The sequence below is a fragment of the Nanorana parkeri genome, unplaced genomic scaffold (genome assembly GCF_000935625.1).
Source record: "Nanorana parkeri isolate BGI_ZX_2015 unplaced genomic scaffold, ASM93562v1 scaffold135, whole genome shotgun sequence".
NCBI classification, from domain to species: Eukaryota; Metazoa; Chordata; class Amphibia; order Anura; family Dicroglossidae; genus Nanorana; species Nanorana parkeri.
Window position 1 is genome coordinate 2,153,011 of NW_017306403.1, and position 15,907 is coordinate 2,168,917.

General features: G+C 50.0%; 2 protein-coding genes across 2 annotated transcripts; both read left to right on the plus strand.

The window, feature by feature from the left end:
• The first annotated feature begins 4,431 nt into the window (after positions 1-4,431).
• On the plus strand, positions 4,432-5,384 carry LOC108784985 (histone H1x-like). The gene has a single exon (XM_018553949.1). It carries the CDS (start codon positions 4,636-4,638, stop codon positions 5,302-5,304), a length of 669 nt encoding a protein of 222 aa, XP_018409451.1. The 5' UTR covers positions 4,432-4,635; the 3' UTR covers positions 5,305-5,384.
• Positions 5,385-15,108: 9,724 nt separating this feature from the next.
• LOC108784986 (histone H1x-like) lies at positions 15,109-15,676 on the plus strand. Its single transcript, XM_018553950.1, has one exon. It carries the CDS (start codon positions 15,128-15,130, stop codon positions 15,671-15,673), a length of 546 nt encoding a protein of 181 aa, XP_018409452.1. The 5' UTR covers positions 15,109-15,127; the 3' UTR covers positions 15,674-15,676.
• The last annotated feature ends 231 nt before the right edge of the window (positions 15,677-15,907 follow it).

Here is a 15,907-nt window from a genome sequence, read left to right on the forward strand (position 1 = left end):
TCAGGCTCTAACTTCACCTCCATGTAGTTTGTAGTTCTGAATATGGTGTACCATGTTGCCAACTTAGGATAGTAGCTAGATACTCAGCCATGTCATGTGAGTTGATGCTAATGACCATCAGGCTTAGTGGGTCCCCTTCGTTGTACATCTTAGGCCTGGTTCACACCTGGGCGTTTTGTAGTGCGTTCGAACGCTCTGCAAAATGCTCAAACACCGAAATCCCATTATTTCCTATGGGTATGGTTCACACCTGGGCGTATTACAGGCCGTATGAACGCGCTACAAAACGCCCTACGCCCAAAGAAGTACAGGAGCTTCTTTGGGGTGTTTTTGTCACGCGTTTCCATTGGGGTACAGCCAAGTAGCCCTCGGAAACGCGCGTTTTGTCACGTGTTTTTTTTTACCGCGAATCGCACAACAAACGCTCATATTCGATACGCCTAGGTGTGAACCCAGCCTTAGGTAGTCCAGACAGGCATGAAGAAGTTTCCCTGCGAGAGAGACGGTGGTACAAGGGTCCCATCGATGGTTTTTACCTTTTATAGCGATCACCTTTTTCTTGTAACAGTTAGTGGGGTCCATCCTTAGTGAATAATACGTATTGGCATCCCTGAGAAGAGTGGTCACCTTAAAATGATAGTCTGATGTTTTCATGGCCACGGTGCATCTCCCCTTGTCTGCTGGCAGGACAATAATTGTCAGATCCCTACTAAACAATGAAAGAGCCCTCCTCTCTAGTGGGATCAAGCTGGATGGAGGTGCTTTGGCAATGGACAGGACAGCGGAGACCCTCAGATGACGTTGTTCAGCCTCATTACCAATACGTGGATATTATGGACATTTCTGTAGCTGTGAAGATATCCACCACAGGGCCATGTCAAGGGGCCACAGTGAAGGGTGGATATTAGGGATGCAACAAAATTTCAGCCGCTGAAACATATCGGCTGAAAATGGTACTTTGGGAAAAATCCAGAAAGTACCATCTTTTGGCCGAAATTGTGGTGCATCCATAGTTAACTCTTCTCCCCGCTGGGCGCTGCTCTGTGTCCCCTCTGACACAGCAGGGGATGAGAGAAACCTTCAGGAGGCTGAGTGGGGTGGGGAGGAGAGTGCGGTCAGTGGTCTGTCACAGGAGGCCGAGCTCTATTCCCACACCACCCCGCTCGGCCTTCTGTTACAAGCAGAGACTCAGCCGAAGAAGCCAGGATGGAGAGCGGTTACAAGCACTCAACGATCAGCTGATCGCTGTTTGTAAATAATTGAAGACATAGTGAAGGGAATTTATCGAAACTGGAGCAGACAAAATCTGGAGCAGCTGTGCATGGCAACCAATCAGAATCTCTATTTAGTTTTTGAATCTTAAATGAAGAGAGAAGCTGATTTATTGCCATGCACATCTGCTCAAGATTTTGTCTGTTGCAGTTTTGTTAAATTCTCCCCGGTATGTTTACTGTGTCCCCAATTATGAATGAACAGGAAGTGTTCTACATCACTTCCTGTTCATTCCTGATTGTGGACATAGTAACTCGTACTAGCTCCACAGTTTATGAATGGACAGGAGCCTTAAGTATAGAGGCTTCCTGTTCATTCATAAGAGGTGCTGCAGAAAACAAGATTTAGGACTCTCTCTCTCTCCTAGGGATGCACAGATACCTGTTGTTTTTCAGTATCGAGTACCGATATTTTGCTTTCGGTACTCGCCAATACTGAGTGCAGATATCGGAAGTCTTATGAGGGCAACCGGGCGTCGTGTAAAGACTCCCACCCAGCTTCCCAATGAGCAGGGAAGCTGTCTCCATGCTCCCTTGTCACCAGGTGATGAGGAAGCATGGAGCTGGCTTTCTGGCCAATAAGGAAGACGAGCGCTGTGTAATGACTTGTTGGCTGGCTTCCTGATTGCCCAGCTTCTCGACCAATCAGAAAGCCGGGCAAAGAGTCATTGCTCGACTTCCTGATCCGCTGTGAAGCCGGCTCCGTGCTCCCTCGTCACCATGTGATGAGGGAGCATGAAGCTGGCTTTCTGGCCAATCGGGAAGCTGGGGGGGGGGCAGCAGGTAATGATTCACCGTCCGGCTTCCTGATTGGCTAGCTTCCCGACCAAGTGACGAGGGGTCTTGAAGCCGGCTTCCCGGCCAATTAGGAAGCTGGGCAGCGTGTAGTGACTCGTTGCCCGGCTTCCTGATACTGGAAACTGAAGTATCGGGCGAGGCATCTGAGCATTTGGGCGAGTATGAGTACTCACCCCAATACTTAGCATCGGCACCAGTACCAGTACCAGTAATGGTGCATCCCTACTGTGTCCTCAATTTCTTTTTCAATTTTAAAAGGGAAATATCAGACATCTGACTTTAAAGAAAACCTGTCATTAGAGACGTGCAGCTGTGAACCTGCAGATGGGAGGTACTAGATCCCGAACAAACCCTTTAATGCAAGGATGTCCAAACTGCGGCCCTCTCACTGTGGTGGAACTATGAATCCCATGAGGCTTTGCAAGATTCTCACAGCCGCAGACAGGACTCCCGGAGAGAGATGCTTCATGGGATTTGTAGTTTCGCCACAGCTGGAGGGCCTACAATGTGAGGGCTACAATGGGGTGCTTTATGTCTCGTGCGCATAGTAAAAGAATGGAGCCCCACGCTGAATCTTAGCAATCCAACAATAATAGGAAACAACTTTACTGAAAATAATATTCCAAAGAGAAGAACAACTCACTAGACCGGGTTTCAGCAGCTGGTGTTGGGCGTTCAATACGTTGATCCTAATTATAAGGAGCCTCGTCTTCCTTCAAGAGTTGTCATTGACCCAGAACAAGGATGCAGCTCAAGAAGGTCAGACAAAAATCACTCCGTACTTATTGATCGGTGACTCAAAGTATTGATGCAAGAAGGTCACAATGACCCCCATTTTCACAGGTAGGAGGTCAGCAATAGAAGCGTCAGCATTTCATTCGTCAAGAGGAAGGATCAGGCTGTTGTCAGAGAAGTCCCCAAAGATCCCTATGAGACCAACGCTCACTTAAATCCACACCAAATCAGTGCAGCAATTCAGCATGAAACTACATTGCTTCTGTCCATGAGCTTCTTCTGTAATAAAGACCGCTCACTGCTGCTCTCTCTGCTTGTGCAGGGTGACTGGTCTTGTCTCCGCCCCCTCCTGTAATACAGACCGGTCACTGTTGCTCTCTTACCTTGTGCTGGGTGACTGGTCTGGTCTCCGCCCCCTCCTGTAATACAGACCGGTCACTGCTGCTCTCTCACCTTGTGCTGGGTGACTGGTCTTGTCGCTGCCCTCTACAGTAATAAAGACCTCTCACTGCTGTTCTCTCTCCTTGTGCAGGGTGACTGGTCTTGTCTCTGCCCATTCCTGTAATAAAGACCGCTCACTGTTGCTCTCTCTCCTTGTGCAGGGTGACTGGTCTTGTTTCCGCCCCCTCCTGTAATACAGACCGCTCTCTGCTACTCTCTCTCTCCTTGTGCAGGATGACTGGTCTTGTCTCCGCCCCCTCCTGTAATAAAGACCGCTCACTGTTGCTCTCTCTCCTTGTGCAGGGTGACTCGTCTTGTTTCCGCCCCCTCCTGTAATAAAGACCGGTCACTGCTGCTCTCTCTCCTTGTACAGTGTGGCTGGTCTCTTCTCCGCCCCCTCCTGTAATAAAGACCGGTCACTGCTGCTCTCTCTTTGCGCAGGGTGACTGGTCTTGTCTCTGCCCCTTCCTGTAGTTTGCTATAGGCAGCCTTCCACTGCCTATAGAAAACATGCATCCACTTTTTATGGAAGACAGGTACTCTTTACTCATTAACTCCATCAGGACAATAGATGGGGCTGACACTTTTCCTCTCTCTCTATTATATCATGAGCATGCATGCCATGATGTAAATGCTTAAATTATGCATACCACCAGCTCCCTGTGCTCCCCACACCTTGCTCTGTATATGTTGGGGGGAATTTATCAAAACTGGAGTAGCTGTGCATGGCAACCAATCAGCATTCATCTGATGGGTTTCCATGGGCAAATGCTCCAGATTTTGTCTGCTCCAGGTTTGATACTGTGTTATTATTTTGGAGGAAGGCGTGTCCCCCCCTTCTGATCAATGTAGAATTTCAGGCGTGGTGTCATTGCGCCGTGCGTCCACCAGAGGGCGCGCCGTGTGTTAGTTACAACAAATTAAAGGTATTAATTTAAATGTCCCCGAACGTGCCGGACCCGGAGATGGTGGCCGCCGTCCTCCGCAGACTCTTCCCTTCCTGCCCACTGATTTTGATGCCTTGGGGCCGCCCCAGGAGGGAGATAGAAGCCGGCAAACAACAGCCCCCCATCCGCCGATGCAGCACAATCGCAGGGCGCTGCTTTTAAATTGCACCTGGACGGGTCATCGGGACCCTCAATGGGGCAGATGTGCCCGGGGTAGCGTGGGAAAACGTCTGCAGGGCGGGGGTGCCGGGGTGGCAGGGCCGGAGGGGTCGCACCTAAGGGGGCAGAGGGGGCAGAATGGGAAGGAAGAAACACAAGTTGCTGCAAAGAGCTGCTGAGGCTGACGCTGTTCTCAATTCGGTCCGCTCAGCGAGTACAAGAGGCAGCAGAGCCCCGACTGGCGGATCAGAGAGGCAGCAGCATCCCGGTCTAGAGCAAGCATCATGTCTCTGCAGCTGGAAGAGAATGTCCCTACCACAGAGGAGGAGGAGGAGGAGGACGATGATGATGACGAAGAAGAAGAAGAGGAGGAAGAATCCGACAAAAGGTCCTCTGGCAAGAGAAGCAAAGCAGCAGCCCCCTCCTCCTCCGGGTCCAAAAAGAAGAACAAGAAGAAGAACCAGCCAGGCAGGTACAGCCAGCTAGTGGTGGACACCATCCGCAAACTGGGCGAGAGGAACGGCTCTTCCCTGGCCAAGATCTACAGCGAGGCCAAGAAGGTGTCCTGGTTCGACCAGCAGAACGGCCGCACCTACCTGAAGTACTCGGTGAAGGCCCTGGTCCAGAACGACACCCTGGTGCAGGTCAAGGGGGTCGGTGCCAACGGCAGCTTCCGACTCAACAAGAAGAAGCTGGAGGGGGGAGTCCCGGAGAAAAAGGCGGCCCCTGCCCCCAAGCCCCCCCCCCAGAAAGCGCCTCCCAAAAAGAGCCCCAAGAAGACCAAGGCTAAACCCAAGCCTAAGAAGGAGAAGAGCAGCCCCAAGAAGAGCAGCCCCAAGCCGGCACCGGCCGCCAAGAGTCCCAAGAAGAAGGCGGCCAGCGGCGGGGGCAAGAAGGTGAAGAAGGCGGGCAAGCCGAGCGGGGCCAAGGTGCACAAGACCAGGAAGGCGTGAGGAGGGCTCTGGAGTGGACTGGGATCTTATGCTTGGAGCTTTGGGAGATCTACGAGCCTCAGTAGGGAATTGTGAGACTTGTAGTTCCACAGCTGCTGCTGCCCAGGGAAAACGCTTTATTTTCTGTTCGTGTAGTGATGGGATGCTTCTCTCTCTCTCTCCGGGGGGCTGAATGATCTCTAATACCCCTCCAGCCTTGGACGGGAGGGTGAGGAGAGCAAAAACGTTTCCTGCTTCTGTGCAATGTGGTTTCCGATGTCTACAATGAGCCGCTGTCTTCGAAGCACTTGAGCTGTTCCACCTTGAAACATCAGACTCCATTCGCAAAGCTAAGTATCTTTATTTCCAGCCATGTGACTGTCATTCTCAAATCTCATTGGACTCTGCTGTAAAGAACTGTCACTTTTTTGAAGATAAGTATCTTTATCCCGGTGTGCTGGCTTTGTGAATGGAGCCCCTTGCACCTGTCATCTTGGAACTTGCTGAAACAATGAGTGCTTTCCTATTGGCCACCGATTGGCGTCTCCGTAGAAACGGCGCTTGAAAATGACCGCTCCTTTGTTGGACTGGAGGGGGAGGGGAGGATGCAGTGATTGCAAAGTTTTCTTTGATTTTTTTTTTTCTGTGCTTGTTTTGTAAACTCGCCTGGACCACGACTCTTCATTTTCTTTTTAAATGTTGTGTTGAGCGCAATTTATAAGCTTTTTCTTTTGCACATTGGTGTTATTTCCATGTGAGCAAAACTGTCATTTCCATGTGAGCAAAACTGTCTTTTAATATATATTATTGTTTTGGGTACTTTTTAGGCTGAATTAAAAAAAAAAAAAAAGAGCATTGCTTACGTTTGTTGTGGTTATTGATGCAAAAAAATTAAATGTGTGTGAAGGCAGAACTTTATTTTTTGGTCTTGAGCGGAGTAGGGAAGGGTTAGATCAGACCTGGGCATTTAATGGCCCGCAGGCCTCATCAGGCCCTTTGGCGGTCCCTGTCTTGCCTGCGGTCCAGACACGGACTGATCGCCGGCCTGCGCTCGGTTATGGCTGGTTGACAGTGGATGCGCTGGCCTCCTAGGCTGGTGCATCAACTGCAAGACATAACCCAGCGAAGTCCCCCTCCTCTTCAGTCAGTAGTTGCTAGAACCACTGAAGCCCTACCAACCAAAACCGTCAGTTGTCCATCTCCTGTGCAGTCATTGGTTGCTAGGACCTCTGGGGGCGGGGAACACAATGACTGCAGAGGACATGGGCATCTGAGGTCTTTGCTTGGTTACCAGTGGTCCTAGCAACCAGTGACATCAGATGTGTTCCCCACCACCAGCATTACAGGAGGAAGAAAGAGTATCTTCTACCATCTTTGCTTGCTCCGCCTCCCGGCTCCTGCTTTTGGCCTAATAACAAACTAGGAAAATATGGTATGTGGGGACAATAATATAAAGGGGACAAACAATGTAAAGGGGCACTCTAATAGGGACACCTAATACTTCACACTGGTTGTTCCCATCAGAGTGCCCCCTTACACTGGTTGTTCCCATCAGAGTGCCCCTTACATTGGTTGTCCCCATCAGAGTGCCCCCTTACATTGGTTGTACCCATCAGGGTGCCCCCTTACATTGGTTGTCCCCATCAGGGTGCCCCCTTACATTGGTTGTCCCCATCAGAGTGCCCCCTTACAATGGTTGTACCCATCAGAGTGCCCCCTTACATTGGTTGTCTCCATCAGGGTGCCCTTTACATTGGTTGTACCCATCAGAGTGCCCCCTTACAATGGTTGTCCTCAACAGAGTGCCCCCTTACATTGGTTGTACAAATCAGAGTGCCCCCTTACATTGGTTGTACCCATCAGAGTGCCCCCTTACATTGGTTGTCCTCATCAGAGTGCCCCTTTACATTGGTTGTCCTCATCAGGGTGCCCCCTTACATTGGTTGTCCTCATCAGGGTGCCCCCTTACATTGGTTGTACAAATCAGAGTGCCCCCTTACATTGGTTGTCCCCATCAGGGTGCCCCTTACATTGGTTGTACCCATCAGAGTGCCCCCTTACATTGGTTGTCCTCATCAGGGTGCCCCCTTACATTGGTTGTCCTCATCAGGGTGCCCCCTTACATTGGTTGTACCCATCAGAGTGCCCCTTACATTGGTTGTCCCCATCAGGGTGCCCCTTACATTGGTTGTCCCCATCAGGGTGCCCCTTACATTGGTTGTACCCATCAGAGTGCCCCCTTACATTGGTTGTCTCCATCAGGGTGCCCTTTACATTGGTTGTCCTCATCAGAGTGCCCCCTTATATTGGTTGTACCCATCAGAGTGCCCCTTTACATTGGTTGTCCTCATCAGGGTGCCCCCTTACATTGGTTGTACAAATCAGAGTGCCCCCTTACATTGGTTGTACCCATCAGAGTGCCCCCTTACATTGGTTGTCCCCATCAGGGTGCCCCCTTACATTGGTTGCCCCCATCAGAGTGCCCCCTTACATTGGTTGCCCCCTTACATTGGTTGCCCCCATCAGAGTGCCCCCTTACATTGGTTGCCCCCTTACATTGGTTGTCCCCATCAGGGTGCCCCTTAGAGAGGGTGCTCTTGCAATGGGCTCTCTGACCCCCTTATACTCACCTTGCTCTTCCACTGCGGCAGATGACAAAAGTTCCCGATGATTCCTGGAATGGGAGAGCATGTGATGTTACGGTGCTTGGGTCTAGCAAACAATCACCAGGCCTGAGAACTGTCACATGACATAGGGATTGGTAGGGATGCATCGATACCGATAATGGTATCGGTGCCGATACAGAGTATTTGGGCCAGTACTTGTACTTGAGCAAATGATCCGAGACCTTCCCCTATACTGGAACCACAGGTCTGAGGAAGATTTCCTCTGACCAGCAGTGCCATAGAGAAACATGGAGCCGGCTTCCTGATTGCCCGGGAAGCCGGCTCCATGCTGATTGGCTCTCTCCTGCAGTACCAGCTGTATTAACCATTAATGTGAGGGGGGATTCTACACTGGCCACCATTGTAACAGGAGCATTCATAGAGACCACTAATATAATAGGACTTTTAAACAGACCACCAATGTTACAGGGGGAGATTTACACTGACCACCAATGTTACAGGGGGAGATTTACACTGGCCACCAATGTTACAGGGGGAGATTTACACTGGCCACCAATGTTACAGGGGGAGATTTACACTGGCCACCAATGTTACAGGGGGAGATTTACACTGGCCACCAATGTTACAGGGGGAGATTTACACTGGCCACCAATGTTACAGGGGGAGATTTACACTGGCCACCAATGTTACAGGGGGAGATTTACACTGGCCACCAATGTTACAGGGGGAGATTTACACTGGCCACCAATGTTACAGGGGGAGATTTACACTGGCCACCAATGTTACAGGGGGAGATTTACACTGGCCACCAATGTTACAGGGGGAGATTTACACTGGCCACCAATGTTACAGGGGGAGATTTACACTGGCCACCAATGTTACAGGGGGAGATTTACACTGGCCACCAATGTTACAGGGGGAGATTTACACTGGCCACCAATGTTACAGGGGGAGATTTACACTGGCCACCAATGTTACAGGGGGAGATTTACACTGGCCACCAATGTTACAGGGGGAGATTTACACTGGCCACCAATGTTACAGGGGGAGATTTACACTGGCCACCAATGTTACAGGGGGAGATTTACACTGGCCACCAATGTTACAGGGGGAGATTTACACTGGCCACCAATGTTACAGGGGGAGATTTACACTGGCCACCAATGTTACAGGGGGAGATTTACACTGGCCACCAATGTTACAGGGGGAGATTTACACTGGCCACCAATGTTACAGGGGGAGATTTACACTGGCCACCAATGTTACAGGGGGAGATTTACACTGGCCACCAATGTTACAGGGGGAGATTTACACTGGCCACCAATGTTACAGGGGGAGATTTACACTGGCCACCAATGTTACAGGGGGAGATTTACACTGGCCACCAATGTTACAGGGGGAGATTTACACTGGCCACCAATGTTACAGGGGGAGATTTACACTGGCCACCAATGTTACAGGGGGAGATTTACACTGGCCACCAATGTTACAGGGGGAGATTTACACTGGCCACCAATGTTACAGGGGGAGATTTACACTGGCCACCAATGTTACAGGGGGAGATTTACACTGGCCACCAATGTTACAGGGGGAGATTTACACTGGCCACCAATGTTACAGGGGGAGATTTACACTGGCCACCAATGTTACAGGGGGAGATTTACACTGGCCACCAATGTTACAGGGGGAGATTTACACTGGCCACCAATGTTACAGGGGGAGATTTACACTGGCCACCAATGTTACAGGGGGAGATTTACACTGGCCACCAATGTTACAGGGGGAGATTTACACTGGCCACCAATGTTACAGGGGGAGATTTACACTGGCCACCAATGTTACAGGGGGAGATTTACACTGGCCACCAATGTTACAGGGGGAGATTTACACTGGCCACCAATGTTACAGGGGGAGATTTACACTGGCCACCAATGTTACAGGGGGAGATTTACACTGGCCACCAATGTTACAGGGGGAGATTTACACTGACCACCAATGTATCGGGGATATTTACAGTTACCGGCAATGTTACAAGGGAATTTACTGTGACCACCAATATAATGGGGTATGTGTACACCTCCTTTGCTCACCTTTGCACACTATCTCCCCATCTACTTTCCTCTAACCCAAATCGTCCATGTATAGCTCCTGGGCACACAGCACAGATAGACACAAAGGAGGGTGCGTTGCTTTCTGAAGGGTTTCTTGATGGAAAGAGCGAGAACCTTTATCCATTAGAAATGGCATTTATCTGTCTGGCGGATACGACGACGAGGAGGTTATGGAGATCAAAGCATGCACAGCACAGCAGATCAAAGACAACTGCTCCCCATAGCATCGCCCTTGTAGGAGAGCATGTTAATGATGGCAACCCATGTGAGCTGATGGGAGTAAATAGATTTCCACTGATGTAAAAGCATTTATACGGAGTCTCTATGGGCAGCAGATGCGGCGGCAGGTCATCCGTTCCCCTGCTCTGGACGTCCTCAGCTTGGGATGGGAACACTCAAGTGGTGTGGCCAGAGTGCCAACTAATCGCTTGCTTAAAAAAAAGCAAAAACTCCCCAAGGCAAAGCACACATGGGCGGCAAAGGGTGGTACAAAACATGCGTGTTTTCTTGTTTTTGACTGGAGTTGTGCAAATATCAACCTGCTTTGATGAGTGGGTGTCAGTCTGTGGGTGTTCCTGGGCAGACTGCATTTACATACAGACCGCCCTAGCTAACGCCCACATGTGATGCTGAGCCTCCATGATTGAAAGTGAATTGAAATCCAATTAATGAAATAGGGAGGGAGGGACAGCTCGGCTAGGGAGAAAAACGCTAGATGATGCTGGATGACCACCAGGAAATGAGGCGGGCTCTATCTGACTTGCTGCAGCTTGTAATGTACATTGTGGGTAGGGTTGCCACCTTTTCTTCAAGCGAAACCCGAACACTCTAGCACAGCATATACAGGAGAGAGAGGAGAGAATTAGTTAAGAGGCCTACACTGACCACTAATGTAACAGAGGTATATACACCTATGTTCACCTCACCTCTGCAATCCCCATCACCCCCGTTTCCCTGTCCACACCTCACCTCTACAATTCACATCACCCCCCTTTCCCTGTCCACACCTCACCTCTGCAACCCACCATCCACACCTCACCTCTATAATCCCCATCACCCCCCTTTCCAATCTGTAACCTCCCCATCCACACCTACCTTCTACAACCCCCATCCACCCATCCACAGCTACCCTATGCAACCCCCCTTTTCCACTTTTCCTGTCCACACCTCACCTCTGCAACCCCCCATCCACACCTCACCTCTGTGACCCTCTCTGCAACCCTCCATCTATAGTTCATTTCTGCACCCCCACCCAGTCCAAAGCTCAACTATGAGGAAGGGGAACCTTCATGAATGGATATGAATTGAATTGAAATAATAGGATTTTTGTCTTAGCTGTAATATTCTCTTCTTGAGGTACATTACAGGACACAGGATGGAATTCTGGAACACGGGGACAATCCCAAGCAATACAACCGAGTCGTGAGCAACACAGCAAGTGAAACACCAGCAGGCAACATAACAACAGGGTAACAGAGCCCCCTAAAGAACACTCCGGCCTAAGCTGGCATCAGATGAGACTTAAACTTCCTCCTGACAAAATGTAACTAATGTGTGACCAGGCATAAGGCTTGCATACAAAACAGATGCTGGATAAGCTGATCTAGTGGAGTGCAGTGCATGAGATGGCGGAGCGAGATGCAGATTGTCCCCAGCAGGGGCACTCATGAATAACAGAAAAGAGAATCGCTTTGTCCAAATTAAGCTGTAGCTGAGAAGGAAGCTCACAAAGCACATTCCACATTCAGGAGACCTTAGAATGGTGAAATGCAGGACTAGTTTTTTGGTTTAATGCATCCGAATGGGTCTGAACACAAATTTTCGTTACGGCAACATGACATGGGGGCCATATACAGTATATATATATAATAAAAAATATATATATATATAAAATACTAAAGCTGAGGCTCCTAGACCTGAATGGCATTCAGCAGGGATGCACTGATACCAGTATTTCGGTATCGAGTACCGATCTTTTTTTTCCAAGACTTGCCGATACCGAATACCGATACCGGAAGTCCCATTAAGGAAGCCAGGCGGTGTGTAAAGACTCGCCACCCAGCTTCCCGATTAGCAGGGAAGTCATCCCCTTGCTTCTCGTCACTATCTGACGAGAAAGCATGGAGCCGGCTTTCTGGCCAATCAGGAAGCCATGCCCGTGTAATGACGCAGCGCCCAGCTTCCTGTTTGGCCGGGAAGTAGGCTTCCTGGTCAATCAGAAAGCCGGGCGCCACGTCATTACAGGGTGCCCGGCTTCCTGATTGGCCAGCTTCCCGACCAATCAGGAAGCTGGGCAGCGAGTCATTACACGGATCCAAATTCCGAAATATCCTAACCAAATTTTTCCACTGCTTACACATCTAACTTAGAGAAGGCAAGACAATGTCTTAGTTGAGGTGGAGGGGAGTAACCACCTTGGAAAGAAAGGAGGCCTCTTTAGGGAAGGGTCATTACAGGCTAAGGCCGCCAACTCAGAGACATGGCCGAGGTGATGACAACAAGAAAGTCAACCTTATAAGTGAGAGTCAACAGGGAAATATCTCTGATAGGCTCAAAGGATGGTTTCTGGAAAGACAGGTCTTGAGACACCTTTGGGTAAAGAGACTGCTCTCCTGAGCACAGACCTGGACGACTGAGGACGTCTGTCTGCTAATTTTCTACTCTTTGAATGCAGACAGCAGATAGGCCTGAAACATGAAGTTCCACCTAAGCCAAGATTTGATCTGCCTATGTTTGACTTCTGGTTACCCACTTGGTGGTTGAAGGAAGCCACTGCATTGATGTTGTCTGACTGATTCCTGGTCGGATGACCCCGTAGTTGAGAGGTCTTGTGATGAAGGGATAAATAAATCGCTCTAAGTTCCAGGATGTTGAATGGAAAAAGGGGCTTCCACGGGCAATCCAGTCCCTTGGACCAAAAGAGTGTCCAGGACTCCTTCTCAGCCTGAAAGGCTAGAATCTGTTGCTTTGACCTAGCTGTGGAGGGGAAGGAGTTCCCTGACCCTAGGGCTGGATTCCTGAACCACCAAGCCAGAGTAAACCTTGTCTTGGTGGTCAGGCAGATACGGTATGATGGTCCAGAGAACGAGCAGCCAGAATGTTATACTGCAGAAGTCTGCAGTGAAATTGGGCTCATTGGACTGGCTCAAAGGAGGCTACCATTCAGTCCAGGACCCTCATGTGCAAACGGGGGTTGGTTTGCCCCTGGATTGAAGGGTCTAAACATGGACGTAGATGGTAGTAAGTTCTTCCCATTAAATGAAGACCCTGGAAAGGGAGGAGTCCAGCAGGAGGTTCAAATAAAGTGATGAGCCGGTTCTAGTGCAGACTTCTGGTCAGGATCCAGAGGAACCTGGGAAGTGTTTGAACAGTCTGATGGGCACTGAATGATAAAATGTGTGCTGACTGTTCCCTCAGCAGAAGGTCATCCAGGTAACCCACTATGGGAAATTCCCCAATGTGCCTCTAATCTCTTAGAGACGGACAGACAGAGAGACAGATAGATAGATAGATCATCATTAATCAGTAACCTGGTTGCTGTGTTCCACTTCACTTTGCATATAATTATATTGGGCACACCCAGAAATCTTTCAGGCAAGTTCCACCACCTTGAATCACAAAAACATCCAGATGCATCAATATCACCTACCCCCTTCCCCCCTTCCCCCAACAGTTTCCTTCCTTTCACAATGACAAAGTGACTTTGACTATATGCAAATTACTTTGCATATAATTATATTGGGCACACCCAGAAATCTTTCAGGCAAGTTCCACCACCTTGAATCACAAAAACATCCAGATGCATCAATATCACCTACCCCCTTCCCCCCTTCCCCCAACAGTTTCCTTCCTTTCACAATGACAAAGTTTGTAGGTTAAAAGTTCCATCAGATCTAAGTGATCCTTTTTTCCCCCACTAACAACTAAATCTTCCATGCTTCTACCTTTGTTTTTTTCAGATAACCTCAACAGCTCCAGGACCTCTGTCCAGCCTTATGAGGCGTGGTGCTGCCTTATACCATAGTGCACAAACAAGGGGAGTGCCTGGTTGCCATGGATACAGAATGTCTATAAAAGTTAAATGTGCATAATACTAATAGTTGTGTTTTCTTTAAAAAAGCTTTCATTGGAAACGTAGTGTACAGTAGCTGCTCTGAGGACTTAGATTGGCCTGATGTAGTCTGCATTGGCTGCAGACAGAGGAATCGGTGTCACTGTGGCTATTAAACAAGATACATTTAGGACACAGTAACTATACATTGCTCCTTCCCCGAGGATTCGATACATTGCTCCTTCCCCGAGCATTCGATACATTGCTCCTTCCCCGAGGATTCGATACATTGCTCCTTCCCCGAGGATTCGATACATTACCCAAGCCAGTTCTATTGATGTTTACTGGTTTGTAATAAGCAGCTACGTTCAAAATCAATTGTAAGCAAAGAAATAGGTACTATGTGCCTCTAGACCTACATACCAGACCACAAGAGTTGCCAGGTGTACCCACTTCCCCCCAAGTGCCACGGCTCTATCCCCAGTGCCAACAACACCATCTCCCTCCAGCTCCAGGATCACGTGAGGGGCGCTCTGTGTTACTTGCACCAAATTAAATTCCTCATAACTCCCGATCCCCCCCACCTAGAGATCCCAAATAAAATGTGCCCGCTCTGTCAAAAACCCCTCTTTTAAATGCGTGGCAGATCTACCCCAAAAGCCACCCGCAACCCTGCGAAAATCGCCCCTAAACAGAGCGCCTCCCCGCCGCTAGGGCTACGACGGCCAGGGGTGCACCGATGAATCAGCCGATTTCAGGGTTAATTCCACCAAAAGGCCCCGGGTTTTTAAAGTGGGTTGCCAGCTGGGGGTCCGGAGGATGGTATGGGTCGATGGTCCCGGTCCTGGGGGGTTCGGATGGGCGGAAAACACGGGGGAAACGCGGGAGAAGAAACACAAGTCTCCTGCGTAGGGCGCTGGGAGCTGTTGTTGTTCTCAACGTGGTCCGCTCTCTAGTTATAAAAGAAGGCGGAGCACCAGCGCGAAGCGTCAGTCTGCTACAGGCAACTAGAGGGAGAGATTCTTTAGCTCTAGAGACAAGACATCACCGCTGTTATGGCTCAGACAGAGGTCGCCCCCGCCGCCAGCAAGCAAGCCAAAGGCGCCCCATCCAGTGCCAAGAAGTCCAAGAAGAAGAAGAACCAGCCGGGCAAGTACAGCCAGCTGGTGGTGGACAGCATCCGCAAGCTGGGCGAGAGGAACGGCTCTTCCCTGGCCAAGATCTACAGCGAGGCCAAGAAGGTGTCCTGGTTCGACCAGCAGAACGGCCGCACCTACCTGAAGTACTCGGTGAAGGCCCTGGTCCAGAACGACACCCTCCTGCAGGTCAAGGGGATCGGTGCCAACGGCAGCTTCCGACTCAACAAGAAGAAGTTGGAGGGGCTGGCAGTGCCCAAAAGAGCTTCATCCGCCAAGCCCGCGGCCAAGAAGCCGGCCAGCACCCCCAAGAAGACCGTCGCCGCCAAAAATGCCAAGCCCGCCGCCAAGAAAGCCAGCCCAAAGCCGGCCGCCAAGAGCCCCAAGAAAGCCGCCAAGAGCCCCAAGAAAGCCACGAAGAAGGCGACCAAGCCCAAGGCTCTGAAAGCCAAGAAGGCCAAATAGACTGACATAGGGGACTATGGACATTCGTGGATCTGATTCCATAAGGACTTTGTTTTCTTTTTTATAATCTGCAGAAGGATGAAGATGACTTTAGAAAGCACTTGTGTGTCGCAGCGTGTGTGTGCGATTCCCGCCCATGTCCCTGCTGCCTCCGCCTCCTCCCGTCTCTTCTCTGACTGCCGGTTACAATGTAACGTTCGGTAATTCTCCGAATCCAGTGCATGTCTCCGCGCT